At 37.5% G+C, this 22384-nt stretch overlaps 1 protein-coding gene across 2 annotated transcripts in view; it reads left to right on the forward strand.

The window, feature by feature from the left end:
- The window catches only part of RNF123 (ring finger protein 123), a 102452-nt gene that overhangs the window by 29021 nt on the left and 51047 nt on the right, over nt 1-22384 (forward strand). For both annotated transcript variants that reach the window (XM_026725839.2, XM_087924115.1), the window contains exons 17-31: nt 283-382; nt 1059-1120; nt 1555-1626; nt 2902-3022; nt 3746-3847; nt 6558-6664; nt 8105-8297; nt 9120-9265; nt 9850-9933; nt 11523-11630; nt 12864-13041; nt 14684-14758; nt 16350-16437; nt 16631-16718; nt 16915-16999. In XM_026725839.2, coding sequence (XP_026581624.2) covers nt 283-382; nt 1059-1120; nt 1555-1626; nt 2902-3022; nt 3746-3847; nt 6558-6664; nt 8105-8297; nt 9120-9265; nt 9850-9933; nt 11523-11630; nt 12864-13041; nt 14684-14758; nt 16350-16437; nt 16631-16718; nt 16915-16999 — 1609 coding nt within the window. The remainder of the gene's footprint in view (nt 1-282; nt 383-1058; nt 1121-1554; nt 1627-2901; nt 3023-3745; nt 3848-6557; nt 6665-8104; nt 8298-9119; nt 9266-9849; nt 9934-11522; nt 11631-12863; nt 13042-14683; nt 14759-16349; nt 16438-16630; nt 16719-16914; nt 17000-22384) is intronic.

A 22384-nucleotide genomic window follows, 5' to 3' on the forward strand; every position in this document is an offset into this window, starting at 1 on the left:
TCTTCAGGAATTTCTGGGTCAGGGGTTGTGTCTGATCGCCACCCGAGTACGTGTTCATGACCAGATTCAAAAATTTTGTGAATTTTTTAGTCAGAACCCAATTTGGTTGTGGTCAGAAGCGATTGTGACCAGGAGTTCTACCGTATACAGATGTTGCTTTTCCTGCCATCCCCCCCTTTTTTATGTTTTATTGGTACACATTTTTAAAAAGCCCAATTCCCCACTGGCTCTGTATGCTTTGAGCACTGTTTATAATTCCGTTGCTGTTTTCTTTAAATGCAGGGCAAAGAGAGTAAAGAGGTAAAGAATGAGAGTTCTGAAGAGAGACTGAGGAGGCGAGCATATGAAAGAGGATGCCAGCGGCTTAAAAAACGCATTGAAGGTACAATAATGGGTTTATAAAATTTGGACTTTCATGTCATTGTAGATCAGAGTTATGTAACTTTTTATGGGCTGAAGTCTTCAATTGTCATTCAAGTGACCAATGTGCTATACATGGATAAAACAACTAGAATTTATTACATTATTTACATTTCCGTTACATTAAATCTAGCTGCTATTATTTTTTGGTCATGTTTTTAATAATTTCCTCTTTTGATCACATTAAGAATGAAAGTTTTTAGAGGTCACATGCAAGGCTCTGAATTTTCAATACACCTATATTGGTGTATTGGTGTCTATGGCTTGACATCACTGTGATCAATACCTATAAATCATAGCTTGATCCCAGTTTGCAAAGAAAATTTACACACCAAAGTTGGGTATTGCAATGCTATCAATTTTGTTTGCTTTCATACTCCCAAATGTAGTACTAATCAACTCAGTTGTCCTCTTGAGTTACTTATTTGTTAAGTTTGTACATTGTATTATTCTCTAGATTATCTGGAGTGACCTACTGGAACTTTTATTGATGAATCTCTTTTGGGAGAGTAATGAAATAATGTCAATTCTTTCTAGAATTTCTATATAAGACTTGAATTCATTATTGGTTTCTCAGTAGAATATGGTGACGGACTCACCCAATCTTTCTAAGAGATATGTTATTTTTTCTTTCATAGTGGTGGAAGAACTCCAGGTGCAGATACTGAAGCTGTTATTAAACAATAGAGATCATGGTGTGGTAAGGACAGTTTAAATAGCTGAATACTGCAATGATTCTGAATATAAACTTGCTTTATGCTGTTTTACCGTAGTTTTTCCTTAAAGTAATTTGCTTGTATTTTAAGAACTAAAAGGTATGTATATTCATGCAGTTCCATACTCCTTGCTGTTAGTTTCATAAAACATTGCTTAATTTAATAAGATGCTAAGAGTCCTTATTGCTGGAACTTAGAAGTTACTTTGTTAAACAAATCTATTATTTGATTTCCTTGGTTGTATCTTGCTAATTCTTGATTTAAGTTAATAAACCCAGATAATAAATTTGCTTTAAGGTATGTTGTTTGCCCTTTCCATTCAATGTGACTATTAATTGAAGGCTGCACAATGACATATTTAATCTGTAGTATTCAATTTTTGTATCATTTAATATCGTCACCATTTTGTTTCTTTCAGGGAGGAGCTTCAAGATATATCTTTCTAAATAAATTCCGAAAATTCCTTCAGGAAAATGCCAGTAATCGAGGGGTAAGTGAAGAAGAATTCCGTTATGTTTTTCATCAATTGTTGCATATTTGATAGTGTTGCCTAAAAGTATACTTTTAGCAAGGGCATTATTGTGCCTTAATTTACATGTTAGCAATCTTTACAACTTTTTCCTGATGAATTTCGTGCTATCAGGTGCTCCATGCAGCTACATTTTCTGTGTTACCCCTCAGCTTCCCTAATTCATCATTCATCAAAGATTGAATGATCAGTAGCTTAATCCTAGTATATTACAACCTTTATTAGTAGAAATGGTATACTGTGGATCTTGCAAAAGATTCCCCCCCCCGCCCCCCAAAAAAAGATAGAAGGATCTCTATATCTGGGGGGATACTTTTCATTATGTTCCCTTGTTTCTACCTAAAATCTGTTCTGAAAGGTAGGCAGGATGGCTGTGGAGATTAGACTGTGGGGACAAGAAGCCCTGGATAGAAACTAATCAAGGAGAGAACCAACCTAGAACTGAGGAGAAATTTCCTCTAACAGTTATAACAATCAGTGGAATGATCAGAAGTTATAGGTGCTCCAATACCGGAGGTTTTTAAGAAGAGATTGGACGACATTTTGTCTGAAATGGTATATGATTTCTTGCCTGAGCAGGGGTTGGACTAGAAGGCCTCCAAGGTCTGTTGTTTTCTGTTATTACAGAAAAAAGGGAGATAGGCTCAGTACCTAATTTTTTGTCAATAAGAGTTAAATTAATTAAAAGAGTTAATATTCCCAACAGTACTTCTCCTGGAAATGCTCCTGCCATTGGGAAAAATGTTACAGATAGTATTCAGTATATAAAGTTCTGAGACATATATAGATTGTTAAAAAGTTGTTAGAGAATTATTGTTTCTGGTTAGAATTTTTCCTTTTTTTTCATAGCAATGCTCATATAGGGGAGCTTGAACGTTCCTTAGAGATTCACTTTTAATACTATATGGTGCCTGTCCTGAGAGCAGTACATTAAGATAGTATGAGAAACACTGTATTCTTTTGGACTCTTGTTGTTTTGCCCTCCCCTTCCCTCATGTCATGTTCTGATGTGCACAATTCCTCTGCTTCAAATAGAAAGAGATGCTATTTTTTTGTGGGGAAATAGGCACAAATCAGTAAGGACATATTCCATCAATAGGCGTGTCCTGCTTGTGGAAGTGCAAAAAGGGAAGGGTAATACGCATCACACATATTTAAGTGAATCGAGATATCTAGCCTTACTCCTGAAACTGTTAGATTAACTGCAGAGGACTGTTGCACTTTTTTTGCCTTTAGAATCTGACCGTGTTATGTCCTCCAGAATATATGGTGTGTTTCTTGCATCGACTCATAGCAGCCCTGAGACATTACTGGGATGAACATAAGATGAAGAATGTATCAGCACTGCATAGTGAAGGTAAAATGCCTTTATCTTTGAAAAATGTGATAGTGTCTATATTGGCATACGACTGAAAGTTGAAGAATGGACTTTTCAACTAAAATTAATTTCTTTTAAAGGATTCTGGAGTGGTGTGATATGATGTCCTTGATCTTTTTTATCCCAAAATTACAAATTAGATCATGATATTTGGAGGATCATAGTTAATGTTCAGAAAGATTGTCATTTTAAAAAGTGCGGACATTCTCTCTTCTCACAATGAAACCGCTTACTCAAAGAGTGAGGAGAAGAACAGTTAAAATAGAGTATGAGGCAAAGTTGAAAGTAAATCCATGTTGGCCAAATTTAGCACAGACTTTGAAACATGAACTGTACCAAACTATTTACCCTAAATCAGAAATTTGCACATAATCTTAAAAAAATATCTCTTGAAAGTTGCCTCTTGTGAAAAGAATTAATATATTTCTAAAATATTATTTACTGAATTTACACTGCTCCTTTTTCTAATTTTTACAACCCTCTGATATATGTGATGTTTTATGTTTCTGCTTTAAAACCATAGGAATACATTGTCTCGATGTATGTTTTCATTCTGCAGTTATAACTTAGATTGCTTTTTTAAAGCTGTATTCAAAAACATGTCCTAAAAATTATATATGTAATTCATAACATCCCAATTATTTATTATCAAAGAATACTAGTTCCTTCACCCTAGATAACATGTTTGTCTATTTTATGCAGATGCTTATGTTCCCCCTCAGCTCTTTTATAATGGGAAGGTGGATTACTTTGACCTCCAGCGTCTTGGGGGGCTCTTATCTCATCTCAAGAAAACTCTGAAAGGCAAGTGACTCTTTTGACACATTATATGTATTTAATTAAAAATAAATATTTATTTTTAATATACAAAAGATGTGGGTTTAATTTCAAATGCTCTTATCTGTCCATCAATGGGATACTTTTCTCCAAACCAATAGGACTAAGTTTGATGTGGAAAGAAAAACCAAAAAGAAAATGAAAAAAGAAAATAAAATAAAAAAAACAAGTTTGAAAATGTGCAGATGTGACTTGGGGCTGAAGAGAAAAAAAATATCCAAAAACATTCTCCCAGTATGTCCCTTTGGGAAAAACAATTGAGCAGTGTCTTAAAGTATTGGTGACTGCCATTTTAAGCCTCCCTCTCTCCCTCCTGACCTCATAATCCAGAACTGAACTGTGTTGGAAGAATTCCAGAAACCATCCTCTCCATGCTTGTCCTGCCTTGTTATATTTTCAGGGTGTTCACTGTTATGAATTTGAGATCAAAACATCACTAGTAGCTATTAACTAGCAGGTGCTAATTGAGCATCTGACGTAACCATCAGAAGCCATGTTCTCTTTGCTCATAACCTTTCTTGGAAACTGTATTTTAATTTGAAATTTAAATAGAAGCTACTCAGTTTGAAGCATTCTGCAGATGCTCTTCTAAATAAAAGAGAGTCCTCAGGACAACAAGTTGCTCTTGGGAAATTTCCTGTTTCGGGCTCATTAACAAAAGTACTAAATTACAACCCTCAGCACAGATGTGTTTTGGATGATACTGAAAAAAATAATTTTAATAAGTCATACAAAGTGATGACTTAGCTGCATTTTAAATAGAACATTCTAATGCAATTATTACCTTATAAGCTATATATATAAAACCTAGAAAGATAGGATGTTGCCTTTTGATTCTGTCCTTGCCCTTTTAAGGACAAAACAGTGTGCCATGTTATTTATACCCTGTCACAGGATGCTAAGATGATTCAGTTTTTAAAACATAGACCAGACCAGAAACAATATATTAATTCTTCTAAAATATAAAAGTATTAGTAAAAGGTTTGGTTAAAACACTACATGTTAAAAATATAACAAAAATCATATTTTCCCAAAGACTCATTTTAAAAATCTGTGGCACTTTTGTGTTCTCTGAGCTTGGCTTTGTTGCAGACATTTCATTACCCAACAAGGTAACATTTAAAGTGTGTAATGAAAAGCCTGCAAGAAAATAACCATGCTTGGAGAGCATCGAGGACTCCAAAGTTTAATCCAGGACTACAAATATTCTCTTCTGTTGGTAAAAAAGCATCCATTTAGCCCACAATGTCTGCATAGTGAAATAATTTTCAGTATCTTCCTAACTCAACACAAAGGAAGCCATTTGGATTGCTTGCAATTATTCGTCTCCTAACATTGGGGCAGCCCCTGAGAAGGCCCGTCACTGGGCTTTCAATTTCTGGTAGGGGACAGGTCCCTGAAGTATTCCTTCCCTAATGGAACAGAAGGAGTGGGCAGATAATGAGCAGACAAGCCATTGCAGGGTTTTTGTTGTTGTTTGGTTAACAGCTGCTCTTTGAATTGTATTTTAAATTCTACTGGCTACTGGCTCAGTGTTTGTGAAACTGGAACCCACCAAAAAGTAGGCAACTGCATTCTGAATGCTATGCAGGTTAGGGGTGATTTTCAAATGGAAATCCAAAGCAAAGTACAGTGGTTTAGTCTCAAGATGTTGATGACACAAATCTCTGTCCACTGGACTTTCTACTCCAAAAAGGGCCATGCCAAAGTCAAAGTTGGAGAGAGGCTTCCTTCCTTCCCTAGGCATGGCCTCCAATGCTGATTAAAGCAGGAACTAAGAATCCAAGAGAACTCCTATGTTGGGCACTTGCTCCTCAAAAAAGAGTTCAACTTTGTCTAGCTGGAAAAGCTGGAATGGAGCCATTAGAACAGTGTCTGTGTTTTGCTAGGTTTTGGTTTTAGCTTGCTTTGCGCCATGGAACCTTTCAGATACGAGATAAGATTCTCCACTACTTTTTTAGCTAGAGCAATATTTATAATTAGTTAATATGTTTATAACATATTAATGATTCCTCACCCTAAACTGATAGTTAACATTCTGCTGGAGAGAAATTCCCTAACATGGGCTCCAGCACAAGTCCAAAAGCTCAGAAGACTAAATCTCTAGTGCCAATGATTGACCCAGATTGGATCCTAATACTTAACATGTCCTAGCAGGTCTTATTGAAATATTAAATAATATGGGGAAGAGAGCTGAGCCCTGTGGCATTTCCACTTAGGAGTGGTCAGCAGTTCAACCACACCTCCTTACTAGGGTAGAGCAAGAGGAACAGCAGATATTATAATGCTAAAGGTTCTGATAGATTTGCATATGTTGTGAGAAATCTATGATGTTTTGGGGGTTTAAGAAATAGACCAATGGGCACCAAATAAGCATTTAAGTCCCAATTAGGGTCATTCCATCCAAAGCATTAGTATCTGAATCAACAAAATTATCAAATTCATAGGATTATGTCAATTCAGAAGTGTCATGGGATGGGTCAGTTTTGTTTTGCTGTTCCCCTGTGGTGTTAATCTTGAGAAGTATCCTTGATATATAAATACTATTTAGACCTTTCCTATTATATTGCTATTTGGCCTTCTACTAGTGGGAAATAAAATGGGAAATCAAGTTAGGAAAAGGAAAGTGTTCAAACAAGCGTACCTGGCAATATCATTGCATTGTTTATTCACACAGATGATTTGGCCTCAAAGGTGAATATTCTAATTGATCCTGCAGAACTTCAGGCTGTGACAATGGATGATCTTGATGAAGATGAAGAATCAGCAGTGTCAACAGCACAAGTGAGCCTAACAGTACAACTGTGCCTAAAATGGGTCAAAGTTTTATTAAAGTTGATAGGTTCTTGATATAATTGTAGAAATGGTTTTGAGTAGTGGGGAAAACAAGTGGGATGAAAAAACACCCCGAGATGGGTAGCCTTATAACATAAAGTATAAATAAAGCACAGAAAAAAATAATAATCTCAAATTGTGGGGTAGTATATCAGTCAGATGCAACCATAACAAGGCATTCAGATGTGAAGTATGCAGACTCAAAGGTATTGGATTAGGGAACAGTTCTGAAGGCAAAGAAAGATTTTCTCTGTGCTGGAATAACATTTATAACATCTCTTCAAAAAAATTCTTCTCCTACTTCCTTTGCAGAGGAAGTAGTAATGGTACTGGGTAATTAATGTACCTTTCTTTCTTTTTTTTAAATGCTTTTTGGATTTAATTTTAGTCTTGCTGACTCCAGTCCCAGCTTTGAATTTTTTCAGTGAAGTGAAGTTTGCCGAATAAATCTTTTGTAAAAGATTCTTTAGTGATAATATCTTTTGGAAAAGAGGGGAGAGGAAAAAATAGGAAATTCTCCCATGTTTCCAGTGGTCAGGTTGTAGAAAGCAAAGAAATGGATTCCTGTCATACCAGGCATTCTTCAACGTATGCATATATTTCCATTATTTATATAAACATCCATCTCACATAAGCGAGATGCTTACAAGATTTAAAGAAGCCCACAAATCTAGTATAGTCCACTGACAGAAAAAAAAAACAAATTAGTCTTTGCTATTGGTAATACCCTGAAGATAGAGGTGGGATGCTAACAGTTCTGTCCGGCTCTATAGAAGCAGTAGCTCTCAAAAGCAGCAGACACAGGACTGGTTCTGTGTTTGCTGCTGTTTGGCCCACCCACCTGCCCGGGCTCTTACCTGTCCTTTATTTCCTGCTTTTTCAACCTCAGCTGCTTTGCGCGGCACAACTGAGGTTGAAAAAGCAGGAAAAAGGGGGCTTTTCAAATGCTGCGCACCTGAGCACAGCGCTTTTCAGCTGTCCGGGCGGCACAGCCTAAGGTTATGTTATGTTTGCATGCACACGCAAAATGTAATCACCGAACCAGTAGTAACGTCGGTTGAATCCTACCCCTGCCTGAAGAGGATACAAATTGTGGTTCCTACTATAGTTTTCCAGTAGCTTTATTCCAGTTATGCTTGACTGTATGAGATCTTACCTAGATTTTGAGTTGAAAATGTTTAAAAAATATTTTTTTGAATGGTAATATTCTGATTTGCTACTTGAGTATCAAAGATTTGTGCAGTGTTCAAGGTGGCTTTTTTCATGGAGAGGAAGGATTCTTGTAGCTGACCAAATTCTAGTGCATATCTTTGTCATATTCATTCTCTCTCTCCCTCTCTCCCCCCCTCCCTCTCTTTCTCCTTCTCTCTCTTTCTCTCCTTCTCTCAGCGTCCCACCGCTGCACTGGCAATTGGGGGAGCCTTGGCCAGGCCAAGCTGGCTCAGTTCTCCCACTTTAGGGCGAGCTAACCGTTTTCTCAGTACTGCAGCTGTGAGTCTAATGACCCCAAGACGATCACCAGGTTCCATAGAGAAGGTTAAAGTCCGTACGTTGAACATGGAACAACGAACAGAGGAGGACAGTGAGTAACATATAACTGTATTCTGACAAAACAGCACTAAAGAAAATTATAAAAATATAGGTGAGAGAAGGGAAACCCTCCAAAGAATTGCTATACATGACTCTGCAAGTGAAAACAAGTTTTCAGTAGTCATTGATTATATGACATCAAGTTTTGACTCTCAGCTACAATATAGATTTCACGCCCCACAACAATCTAGTCCTAACATGTTCTTTCAAATCTGTTAATGGTGCAAATCATTGGCACTGTAACGTCTTGCTCTGATCATCCTTCTCTTTTCTTACATCTTTCCCAGTGCCTTTTCAAAAGAGTCTGGGTGTTTGCACAATGTGTTAAAAGTAGGATGATTTTACTGTGGAGTGTGTTCCATGGCTGAAGGACAAGATTTATACCTCTTTTTAGTTGGTATGTGGACATGTTATAAGGAACCCTATGACTAGAATGAAAGCTTTGTGCCTTCTGCCTGAAAGAGTATGAGAACTGTATTGCACTTGCAGATAGTTTTGGAGTAGCATGTAAATAATGGAAAATTAATAAAATTTAATCATTCTAACAAAACTGAAGAGGAGAAATAGGCAAGGTTCATTCCTCTGGATTATAAGTTGAAAAGAAAGAGTTAATAGAGGGGAGTGTGTAGAAGAATGAAAAACAACTGTAGACTTTTTTCTATTTAGATTTAGTTTTAACGTAGCATGATTGAAATTCATGATTAAAATATTAACATGTCCATTCAGAAAAGTATAATTTTGTTAATTTCACAATTAACAGATTCTTATGCTTAACAGTGGCTTGCTTAGAAACTCATCTTTGTTTTTATGACAGTTGAAGGTAGCCATGGAAATGAGGGTCTTCTATTGGGGAAACCTACAGAAGAGCCAGATCAACCAATAACCAAGAATTCTCTCCTGGAAATCTTGGACGGAATAGTCATGATGTACAATCTCAGCGTGCATCAGCAGCTTGGTAAGGTGAGCAGGATTCATTTTAGTGGGGTTCCTAACTGTATTTCGCTCTTAGCACTGGGATGAGAATTCACTTAATGAAGAAACAAGGATCCACTCAGAAAGGGTGGGAAGTGCTACATTTGTAATAATGGTTCACCTACTTTTTGCCTCACAGTGTCCCTTATGGCGACAGATCCATGTTATTTGATGTCCTTGGTCACCAAGAACTATAGGTATCTAATAGTTTTCATTTGAGAAGCAGAAGCTGCAGAGGATATTAAACCCCCAAGACTAGAAACAAACCTGGCTGATAGAAAATGACTCCAAGTGAGAAAGTAGCAGGTGGAGGAAGTCATTCTCCAGCATATTGTGTTATTGCTGTGGACAGCACCCTGCCATCAAGAGGCGTCTGTCACAGATTTGCAGTTCTGTCCTCAAAATGTTAATTTTGCACTTGTAAGAATTGGTTCTGGGCATTCCAAAATATTGATGATGCTGCTCTGATCACATTCAGCATTTTTGTTTGACCTTTGGTAAATATCCCACCTTTTTCTTTAATGTGTTAGGAAATCTCTAGTTGGTATTACTGACATTTAATTGTATTTCAGATGGTAGGTGTTTCTGATGATGTTAATGAGTATGCTATGGCATTGAAAGATACTGAAGAAAAGATTGGCCGATGCCCGGAAAGGGTAAGAAACTCTTCTTTGTGCTGCCTTTCCAGTTTGTTCTTTGGGGAAAAGCTCATATCATTTCTCTGACATAATAAAAATCATCTGGTTCTTGGCAGTTCTTAAAAGCGAATACAACCTCACATGAACAACAATACATGACATACTCCACCTTGTTATCATTTATTTCAGAAAAAGCCAAAACGAAGGAGCCACATGTTAAAAACTAAATACAGCTTATAATTCAGTAGCTTGTAGAACCACGTTTAGCAGCAATAACGTGAAGTAATCATTTTCTGTGTAACTTTATCAATCTCTCACATCATTGTGGAGGAATTTTGGTCCAATCTTCTTTACAACATTGCTTTAGTTCATTGAGGTTTATGGGTTTTTGTTTATGAATGCTCTGTTGAGGTCCTGCCACATCATTTCAATTGGACTGAGGTCTGGACTTTGACTGGACCATTGCGACACCTTGATTCTTTTTCAGTCGTCTGTTTTAGATTTGCTGGTGTACTTTGAATGACTCAATGTTGGTCCAAGCCTTAGCTGTCAGACAGATGGCCGGACATTTGACTCTAGAATACTTTGGTATATAGAGAAGTTTATAGTGGACTCAATAACTGCAAGGTGCCCAGCTCCTGTGGCTGCAAAACAAGCCAAAATCATCACCTCTCCATCCCTGTGCTTGAGAGTTTTTATGAGATGTTTGTGCTGATATGCTGTGTTTGGTTTTCATCAAAAATGGCACTGTGCATTATATGGCCAGACATCTCCACTTTGGTCTCATCTATCCAAAGGACAGTGTTCCAGAAGTCTCATGATTTGTTCAGATGCAACTTTGCAAATCTAAGCCATGCTGCCATGTTCTTTTTAGAGAAAAGAGGCTTTCTTCTGGCAAACCTTCCAAACAAATCATACTTGTTCAGTCTTTTTCGAATTCTACTGTCATGAACTTCCAACATTTAATATGCTAACTGAAGCCCATAGAGTCTGAGATGTAATTTTTGGATTTTTTGCAGTTTCTCTGAGCATTGCATGGTTGGACCTTAGGGTAAATTTGTTGGGACGTCCACTCCTAGAAAGATTGGCAACTGTCTTCAATATTTTCTATTTGTGAATAATCTTCCTTACTGTAGAATGATGGGCTTTAAATTATCTAGAAATGGCCTTATAGCCCTTCCCAGATTGATGGGCAGCAACAGTTGCTTCTCTAAGATCATTGTGTCTATAATCACAATGTCTATAACACAAACTTCAATGCTGGAGACCATCAATCCCCTAAAACTTCAGCTTTTATCAAGGTAGTCATATTATGATGACCAATTGATCAAGAGCACCTGACTACTAGCCTCTTCATATCTATGGAAGCAGTAAGGGTGTTTTTAGTTTTTCACACATAATTTATCCATTTTGGCTAATTTATCTAGCTGCCCATCTATTCAAGAAAATGTAGGTGGGGAACAAACAAAAAACAAAGACTTACATTAAAATGAAAACCAACTAAAACCACACTGAGGCAAATAAAAACATTAATGGCCTGGGGAATTATACTGTATGTGTAATCCTGAATACTGGAAAAGATATTGCTTCTTCTGTTTTCAATTCAGAGAAGAGATATCTGTGAAGAATTACTGAAAAGTCAAAAAGTTTTTTCTGAGAAGCTGAATCATTTGAGTCGCCGACTTGCTTGGATCAATGTTACGATTTATTCAAAGGTGAGAGGGAATGCACTTTAAATCTAGAATGCCATGGTTAAATCGGGGCCAGATAGTCCAATTCTAGTGTAAAAAAGTTAAGGGAAGTTCTGCTATTATTTCCTGTGTTTACATACTTTATTCCTGCAAAATTATCTGTAGAGTTTATATTATGAAAGAACTGTGCACATTAATAATAAATTGATTCATTTTTTTCCTTTAGTTTAACCAGAAAGTTTTAACGTAGGATATTCTTGAACTCTTCAGCTACTTTGAGAGTTACAACTATATCAATCCAGATTTGTATATAAGGCCATAAATGTGACTTGTTGCTAGAAAAAAATAGTAACAGGCTGCTCAGAGTTTGAAGTTTGCAAATTCAAGGTGGCTAAGGATTCCCCCTTAACAAAGTAATAAAAAGCTGACTTCAACCAACCAGCTGGTAGAGGAGAGACTAATCATTCTGTTTCCCTTCCCCTTTTACTTCATCTCTGTGCTGGCTGTAGAAGTAAAGACTTGTTTTGTTCAGTGATTAGCATGAAGAGTAAGTTGGCTGCATTAGAGGGAGCGGGGTGTTCACTCTTTCCACCAATCTCTCTCTGACTTAGCTGGCCTTCTTGGTTACCTATGACTCCATTAGATGGATACATATTTAACTCATAAATAAGTACTAATCTTTTTGTGTGTATATGTGTTATTTGTTAGCGTTAATTCCTGGTGACTGCCTGAGCTAGTCCCTGCAATTTCTTGGCAAGGTTTTTTGGAAGTGAGATTTCCCCTTGCATCCATCCCAGGGCGAGGAGAGAATGTCTGGCCCAAGGGCACCCAGCTGGCTAAGGCAAGACCAGAACTCAAGTTCTCCCAGTTTCTACATAGTCTAATGTCTTAACTACTACACCAAATTAGTTCTCTTCTAATCTTTTGCATATACAGTAGAACCTCCGGTCACGAACGCTTCTGACTGCGACCAAATCGGGTTTGACCAAAAAATCCACAACATTTTTGAATCGGGTCACAATTGAAAAATTGGGTGGCAATCACACACGGCTGCGGCTGATTCTCTTTCTGCACCGATTTCCCCTTCCACGCCAATTTTTTTTTGTAGGCATATGTGCAGTCAGTCTCGCTTCTGGTCACGACCAAATCGGGTTGTGACCGAAGTTACGGAATGAATTACGGTTGTGACCGGAGATTTCACTATGTACTTTTTCTGACACTTGAAGTACAAATTAATTCAGAATTCCCCCTCCACAGGAGAAGATGCAAGATATATACTGGTTGTTACGGGTGTGCATTCGTACAATCGAACACGGAGACCGAATTGGCTCCCTCTTTGCATTCATGCCTGAGTTTTACCTGAGTGTAGCAATGAATAGCTACAGCGCTCTCAAGAACTACTTCAGTCCTGTTAACAGCATGGAAGAACTTCCAGGTGAGGATATCTTTAAACAGGATTGTTTATATTTTGCATGCAGAATCCTGACCATGGGTAAGAAAAACACGAGAACATAGAATCTGGCATCTGTCACCAACTTCATTTTGCCAGCAGCTTTTTTCCTGCTAAAATAAGCACAACACATGTTAAATTGCCCTTATGGAAATGGAAGGATGGTTCCCCAGAGATTCAAAAGGACTATCGTAAGGTGTTTTGAAGGCTCTGATAACCTGGCTCTTTGTCTGAGAGCCTTTGATGAGAGTGATTGAAACCCCCTCTGCTTCTTTTTCCCCATCCACTTTTGCTGTCTCTGCAATATTTTATTATTTTTGGTTTCCTTGTTTTCTCCTTCTTTTTAAACATTTTTAACAATTTATAAACCTCCCAGAGGTGCTGAGAATCATCAGCATATACATATTTTAATATTATTTATATTATTATAATCGATATGCAGACAATATGACAGAAGTTTGTATGATAGGGCAATTGTACAGTATTTTCTCAACATATGAGGTGTCCTCTGTTTCATATACAGCACACAAATTATGGAAGTAATGCCATTCCATAATTCTAGGTCTGATAATATTTTCCTTATTTATTTTCACTTAAATAAGTAAATAAGAATAACTTCCTATCCCTTCCTGAGAAGAAGGAAAGGTGATAAAAATTAGGTTTAATAGCTATGGACTTCTTTTCCTCAGAACTGTTTCCTTGGTTTCCCATTATTGAAATGGAGAAAGACTTTTGAAAAATCTTATGGTATTTCCTTTCTAGAACTGGAAAAAGTTTCTTTTTGTTCACTTTTTACAAATGCCTTCCCTCCTTGATTTTGGATTCTGTCATGTTTTCTGCAGTTTACTCTTTTTAGGAATTAATGTAAAATTTACCTCTATTATCAAATGCTACAGTATGTACAGATATCTCTCATCACAGACTACTGTAGATTGGAAATTTTTTATGAGCTCTGGGCCTTGAGATTAATTAATGCAAGAAAATTTGGACAGGTTGTTCTACATTCTATTTGATGGTCGCAATTTGAATGTCTTAATGTTCCTGTTTGTATTTTACCCCAATTTTGGGGTAACAAGTATAACCATTTTCACAATCTAACACTGGGGGTAGCTGAAATTCATATTTGAATGTTTGTTCTCAAGTATTCTTTTTAAATAAGAATATTTGTGCTTGCTTGAAGACAAATGTTATGGCAGGAAGCTGGTTCTGCATGAGATTGAAATGTTTAAAACAATCAACATTAAATAAAATATGTTATATCTTTATTGCAATAATTCAGAAATACACATAAAGCTTTTCATAAAGTGTCCATATAAATAGAAATGTTATTCCTAGGGACACTCATGTGTATATCCAGGAAAATCCACATTAAATAAAATTAGTCCAGAATAAACATCAGTCATATATTTGCATGGCGAATTTGCCTTGAATGCGGAAAGACACAGACTTGCTATCCTTTTTATTTTAATCATGAAAAGCTGGATTCCTGGTTGCCTCCCAGGATTTCAAAACAAAGACATAACTAAGAAAGCTAATTGTAGACATCTGTTCTTTTGTACTGGTGAAAACGTAGATGCAGAAATTTTCTATACATTTATAGTCTTTAGTATTTGGAACTTCTTTTCAGGTTATGAAGATACACTGACACGCCTTGCTGCCATTTTAGCCAAGCATTTTGCTGACCCAAGAATTGTAGGCACAGGTAGGTTTCTCTTCTTTTAAGGGATGTCCTTTCTTGGTTGTAAGCCAGGGCTAGTGGGGAGTGGGGAACTGCATACCAGTTGATTGATTGAATAAAAAACAGATCTGGCAACATCTAGAAACAAGTAAAGTAATAACTAGCAGTCAGCACGGCTTTGTTAAGAACAGATCATTCCAAACCAATCTTATTTCATTCTTCAACATAGTGACTAAATTAGTAGACCAGCAAAATACTGTGGACATAATATATTTAGATTACAGCAAGGCATTCAACAAAGTAGACCACAACCTACTTCTTAGTAAGCTAGAAAAAAGTGGAATAGATAGCACCATCACTAGATGGACTCACAACTGGCTGACAAACCATACTCAACGAGTAGTCCTTAATGGGTCTAAGTCTACATGAAGGGAAGTAAACAGTGGGGTGTTACAAGGTTACATCTTAGGCCCAATACTCTTCAATATCTTCATTAACGACTTAGGTGAGGAAATAGAAGGGGAAAATACCAAATTTGCAGATGATACTAAGTTGGTAGGAATAGCTAGCACCCAAAAAGTTAGGCTCAAGATCCAGATGGATCTTGACAGACTAGAACACTGTGCTGTATCTAACAAAATGAAATTCAATGTAGAGAAAAGTAAAGTCCCACACTTAGGCAAGAAAAACCAAAAGTACACATGTAGACTGGGTGAAACCAGGCTCAATAGCAATAACTGTGACAGGGATCTTGGAGTCTTAGTGGTCAACCAGCTAAATATGAGCCAGTAGTGTGCAGCAGCAGCCAAAAAAGCTAATGCGATCCTAAGTTGCATTAACAGAGGGATACAATCAAGATCAAGTGAGGTACTACTACCACTCTATAAAGCCTTAGTAAGACCACACCTAGAGTACTGCATCCAGTTTTGGTCACCACATTACAAAGAAGATGTTGAGACTCTAGAAAAAGTACAGAGAAGAGCAACCAGGATAATTAAGGGACTGGGGACTAAGGCATATGAAGAACGGTTACAGGAACTGGGCATGGCTAGTCTAGTGAAGAGAAGGACTAGGGGAAACATGATAGCAGTCTTCCAATATTTGAGGGGCTGCCACAGAGAGGAAGGGGTCAATCTATTTTCTAAAGCACCTATAGGCCAGACAAGGAATAATGGATGGAAACTGAACAAGGAGAGATTTAACCTGGAAATAAGCAGAAACTTTCTGACAGTGGGAACAATCAACAGTCAACCAATGGAAGTGCCATCAGTTGAGACCTTCAAGAAGAGATTTGATTGCCATTTGTCAGAAATGGTGTAGGGTCTCCCGCTTGGGCAGGGGGTTGGACTAGATGACCTATAAGATCCCTTCCAACTCTGATTATCTGTTATCTCTGATTAGTGGCAGTGACAGAAATACTAGGGAGGATCAAAAACAAAACCTTTCATTTATAGAATTTCTGTCTAATGTAGAGTGAAATCACTTATATCTTGTTTATCCCTTTGTCTTGACTTTTTGTCTACCTCCCATTGTTTCAGTAAAAATGCATTCTCATAACCAAAGTTACAGTTAGGTTTTCTGTCTCATTAAAATTCTCTCTTATTTTTATATTCAGACATTAGAGATTCCCTAATGCAAGCATTAGCCAGCTACGTTTGCTATCCCCACTCACTTCGTGCTGTAGAAAGAATTCCAGAAGATCAGTAAGTGCTTGGTTCTTTCTTCCCTGAATAAAAATGTATGTCCTAAAACAGGTTGCCTCTTTTCTGCCTTACATTAGGCACAAGTTTTGTAATTCCCTATGGTTCTTAATCTTGCATGCATGAAAATGGCCTCTTCTACTTTTTTTGCATTGCATTTCTACTTCTACCTTGATTGTTTGTCTTATTTTGACAGACGAATATCCATGATGAGAAATCTGCTGGCCCCATATGAGCAAAGACCTTGGGCACAGACTAACTGGATTCTTGTACGACTATGGCGTGTAAGGATAGATTCTTTCTTTTTTTTTTCAGCTGGTCTAGCAGGGTTAGGTTGCTTTAAAACCAGCAGATGCCCTCTGCATGAATTCTCCTATTACTGTTTGCACACTTATTTCTGGTGAGAGAGTCTCAGATTTTCTTGTGAAAAGTAATGGAACCAAGCATCCTTTCCCCCCCCCCCCTCCCCTTTCCCTCTAGGGCTGTGGATTTGGATACAGGTACACACGGCTTCCTCATTTGCTGAAAACCAAACCGGAAGATGCCAATCTGCCAAGCTTGCAAAGTGAGTGGGGAATTGGGAACAGGAAAGTGTTGCTTTTCCCCCTATTCTGGTCAACTGTTAGTTCTAGTAGCAGGAGAAAACAGTTTTATTGTACGATACTATTACAACGATGCCACATTCTGGCACTTTATCTGATACTAAAGAGGTTTCACTGCTATTGCCAAGCAGATTCGACAAATGGAAACTTACGATATTTAGTAGTTTAAATATGTCTTCTCTTATTCTGGCCGAAGCCCTTCCTTCTCCATGGCATTTGTGCTGTTCCCAGATCAGCTTGGCACCATGGTACCTGATCATCTTTATTGGGTGGCAAAACCAATAATTTCTGGCTTTGCTCTGGTTCAGACAGAATTGTCAAGAAAGCAGTTTGGTGATGTGAATCCTAGAATTTTGAGGAAGAAAGACACTTATGCTGTGGTGGGAATACCTGCCTCATCCTGGTGTCAGAGTTTTCTTCACTCTCCATGGAGGTTAAGCTACTGAGAGGCTAGGCTGCAATTTTGCTTGCCTTTAGAAGTGAGCAGATGTATGTGTCAGTATTTCTGAACTTTAGAAATACAAAATGTACAGAACATAAAGTAACAACAGGGAGGAAAGTTTGGCTCTGCATGAATGCCTGTTTCTCTACCCTTCCTTTTGGTCAACTGGGGAAAACAGATTAGCTTGCTATTTTTTGACATGTTTAGATTAGCAACAGAAAAAACATTTATATTATGTTTTAAAACTGTTTGTCCTCCTGTTTAACTCCCTGTTTTGTTTTGTTTTGTTTTGTTTTCTATTTCATTTCTAACACTTTAAGAAGACCTCAACAATTGTCATTCCCTTCATAGTTTTCAGCATGTCACCAGATACAGCCTTAAATTTCCTGTAAAAGTATACAGAAATTGTAGTGGAATATGATCAGAGCAAATGTAGATGGGCAATGTATAAAATGTTTTTTTTTATTTTCCCAAGATTATAAATTAAACAGTAACATTAAATGAATGTAAAAGAGTAAGATTATTTGGGGGAAGTCTTCATTAGGGATGTTGGAGATCAGATAGGCTGTGCACACGTACCCCCCTTTTAAGGAAACGGCCTTTTATTACATGTAACTCTGTCATGCACTCAGCCAATAGATTAATATTATATACAAATTCTTTCTTTTCTTCCTTTATCATGTGATGTTCTAAGCTAAGGCTCTTCTCCCAGAATTACCACATTTAGGATTCGTTTGCAAAAGTTGTTTGGAAATTTGAGAAACTGTAGTTACAAGCTGTAGGGGGAGCTTTGGTTTCTCTTTTATAGCAAACCAGAAAAATGCTATAAAGAGCTATTCTACCTCTGTCTCATTTTCTATTTTAATAGTTGCTGTTTTAATTTGGAAGAACTGCATTATTCTATGCTTACTTGAATCATACTTGTGAGATTAGGTTGATATAGGATGTTATTGTGTTAACAAAGAAATAAATTCCTCCAGGTTTTAGATTAGGTTGCTAATCTTGTTGATGCTGAGAAGCCAAACTTCTAGGAATTGGGAATGCTTAGCATTGAGAAATATGGTGGGATAATTTGATTCTAGTCTGTAAGGCCAAAACCTTCTCTTTATGCCTACAGCATTCAGGACATGAAATCATGGATTTAACCCATAGTATGGACACATCCTGCTTGAATGTTACTAAAACAAACATACTAACAGCAATTTGACAATGGATTAAATTACCCCAGAGAAATGATAGGCTATGCTTTTTGGGGTGTGTTAAAATAAGAGAACTATCTGACCACAATATTTTTTGTTTGGATTCCTACACTGTATATAATCCTTCTAGGACTTGCAAGGTGATTTGCCATGTAAAGATGTCTTTAATACTCAACCCTTTATGTTCAGTTTAAACAAAAGTTTCAAACTTTATAAAGTAGCATACAATCTTTGCTTTTTTCCAAAACGTTGGGATGAGGTTTTGCTTCAGTGTGGTTGCTCCTTTTCTAGTTGCTGCTGGGCTCCAGGCAAAGCTCTAAACTCCAGACAGGACTTCCCCCACCATAGCTTGTCATCCTGGCAGTTGAGTAACAGTCCTCTTGACTGCTTCTAAATAGCTGCCAATCTCCACCCGCTTCCCTGTCTGTATGCCTTTGCTTATCACCTTTCCTGCTGCACACACCTTCCCTCCTCACTTAGTGTTTGCTTTTCTAAGCTAAGAACCTGGGTGGGGTGAGGCTGCCTCTGGACACCAGCGCATTCTTGAAAATGCCAATTGTCACAGGCAACTGCAACACCAGCATGGATGCTTGGGAATAAAGCTATGCATGAATGTATAAACTGTATAAGGGAAGTGGGCTGGAGAAAGTTTCTGCCTGTCTGCAGTGCTTTTCCAGAGAGCAACCCAACTTCACTCCCTCAAATTGTACTGGGAAGGGACTGACTTAATGCTAAATGGCTGTTTCCAACTCTGAACATATAAAACCCATCTGTGCACCTGATAAGAGTATTTGAGTTAATGAAAAGAGTAATGATTTCTGTCCTATATGTACAGTATCTGAGGCATAATGCTTCTTACAATCATTCAGAGAAATCATATAAAGAAAGGTTAAAAATTATTTATCTTGCCAGAAAAAGTGGCAGCAGTAATATCCAATTACTCTTTCTAAAAAAAGTTCACCTGTATATTATAATTTCTTTATTTCTTGGACCTAGGAGTTATTTCTTGCTAATATTCAGACTAAATTTCCTGTTATTTTTTTCAATGGTAAAAGGGTCCATTAGCAAAATCTGTCTTCTCTTTCCTTTGCTTTAGGCAAGTTGTAAAAGAGGCTCAGCCTTGGGGAAACTAGAGTAGGAGGGTAAGGCAATGTGATTGGATGCCCTGAATGATGGCCTTAAAAGTTGCTTTAATGTTTATGGTGATGACATCATATATGCATCAAGTTGGATGAATATACATGCTTTTAACTGGAGGGCAGTTTCTGAGTGCATAGCAAGCATACGTGGCTGTTACCCGTGTGCTAATCATTGCACATTCTTCTTATAACCATGCCATTTACTGTCCTCCTCATTTTTATTCTTCCCTGCCCCCTTTTTTTTCTTAAAATTCTCCTCCAGCAAAGACAGAACGGGAAAGACCAGAAGATATAGTTTTTCCCATCAAAGTCATGTCCAGTTCTGACTCAGATATGCAGCTTAGTGGGCTTTGCTGAGGCTATTGTGATGCGCTATCCCTGCCATGAGCTTGTGAAACCTTCTGGGCCATGGTACATTTTTTCTTCTTCTCTTGTTGCTGGCAAGTTCTGACAGTTTGGTATTTGTTTCTCAGGGAGGCTCTAAAAGATCAACGGCAGGCCATTAGATCCTCATGCTACTGATACTTCTCTCTGCTATTTTGAGGTATACAGTATTGAATAATTAATACCAAATTAATTGAAAGGAGATGGCCTAATTTAGCCCCAAAGGGAATGAGCCATCTCCATCTCCCCAAAGTCTTTCTTATGTGCAAGGAAAAAGAGGATATAGGCAACTGCAAAAGGTCAGGTGTTCTCTGGCTCTTATCTTGGTATGGAATTTCTGTATTTGAAAACCTTCAGATCTTTCTGCCTGGTAGAATTGCTCATGTGCTTCTAAAGTATTCTCACTTCTTCAAAGCACAACATTGATTAACATTTTCTTGGATTTGTCAATCTTTTGATCACAAATTTATTTATTGAGGGACAGTTTATGTACATTTCCTGCTAGGACCTTTTTGATAGCTTTTACAACAGATCATCTAGTCCTATGTCAAGAAAAATATCACCCAAGAGACATGCTGGTAAAATTATGTGCTTAGTACTTGTGCACTTAATTCATTCTGTCTCTCATAGTTCTTTATTAGGTAGTTCTTTCAACCTCTCTGAATTTTGGAACTGGGAATTGCTGGGACAGTTTTAAAAAGTTCCTGTCACAGTGATGTACTTTCAGTTGAACTGCAAGTAGGCAATGTCCTAATGTGCAGCATTTTGTGAGTAACATTTACTTAAGAGTGGGGGAGGGGGTGATTGCACCAACCTGAATCTGAACTCTGATAGATTGTGGAGAGATCAAGATTCAAATTTAGCCATAGAAACTAACTGATTTTTTTTTTGAGCCACTCATTATTTCTAAAGCAACTTACTTTATGGCTAAGTGTGGAAATAAAGTTAAAGACAGGAGTAGTGTTTGTGTACCTTGAACCTCTGGAGGAGTGGCAATAATAACAATAATAACAGCAAAATATGAATGCTGCATTTTATTTAGAAGAAATATCATTACTAAATTGCCTTTAAACATGGGGAAACGTCATACATCATTATACTTTGTAATAAAGAATGTTTCCTCAGTGCTGGTTTTCTTTCCTTATATTTCTAAAACCTGCAGAAAAATGTTTGGAAAATAGAAAGAGAAGCATAGAACTGTAAAATCTTCCTTCAGCTGCCAAGCAAGTGTCTCTCTTATCAAAGTTGACCATTAGCATGTGTATGTTTTGAATCCATTTTTGCTTGCCTTTTAAGTTTTCTAACACTGCAAGGAGAGAAGAGTAATGTAGAAGCAATCCCTTGAAATTCTTTTTCAGTTGCTTTATCAGCTCTGCTTCATGGATCCTAACAGCCTTTCAATGTGCAGTGTTTGTAGGGTTGATGTCAGGATCCATGAATAGACTGGATTTCCCCCTAGATTTCTGACATCCTTTCCTTTAAAAAACAACAACAGTTAAACACTTACATGTTTGTTTATAATTACAATTTATATTATTCCATAATGTGACCTTACCACAATGTATAATCTTCTGCGATGAAGACCTACAACAGAAAACTAAAGTTTTAGCCAGCTTAGTGCATGACCTAGGGGGACCCTGGGAATGGAGGAAGGGGAGAAGTGAAGCTTTTCAATGGAATACTCCACCAGATAAGAAAAGTGGCACAAGCCTATTACTTAAAGGCTTTATCCATTTCCATGCAAGTTTATACTCCCCGTGTACTCATTGTCCAAACCTACTTAAAAATACACAAAAACTGAACTTATGAAGTTGGGGGACATTAAGAACAACGGAACATACTGATAGCCCAAGCTTCATTTAGACACCACATTTTGAGACAACATGAATGCTTCCAGCTTGGACTTTCCCCTTTAAATCAAAGAGGTAAAAAATATCCCTCAAGATTTGCTTCAAGGGCATTATGTAAGTTTTAGCCTTCTCTGCATACCGAAAACCTGCAGTGACCGAGGATGGCTCATCATTAAGAAGTTGAGAATGGGATTTATGCTGGGTCAGTTGAGATACTAATTCATTTGAGAAGGGAGACAGACTCTCCAAGCAACACTGCCGTGTAACTCTCCAGAGAAATATTTCTCAAGTAGCAAGTCAGAACTACAGATCTGTGGTCGGCAACAAATCTCAT

This window comes from Pseudonaja textilis, chromosome 2 (assembly GCF_049901715.1).
Source record: "Pseudonaja textilis isolate UNSWEBS1 chromosome 2, rPseTex1.2, whole genome shotgun sequence".
Taxonomy (NCBI): domain Eukaryota; kingdom Metazoa; phylum Chordata; class Lepidosauria; order Squamata; family Elapidae; genus Pseudonaja; species Pseudonaja textilis.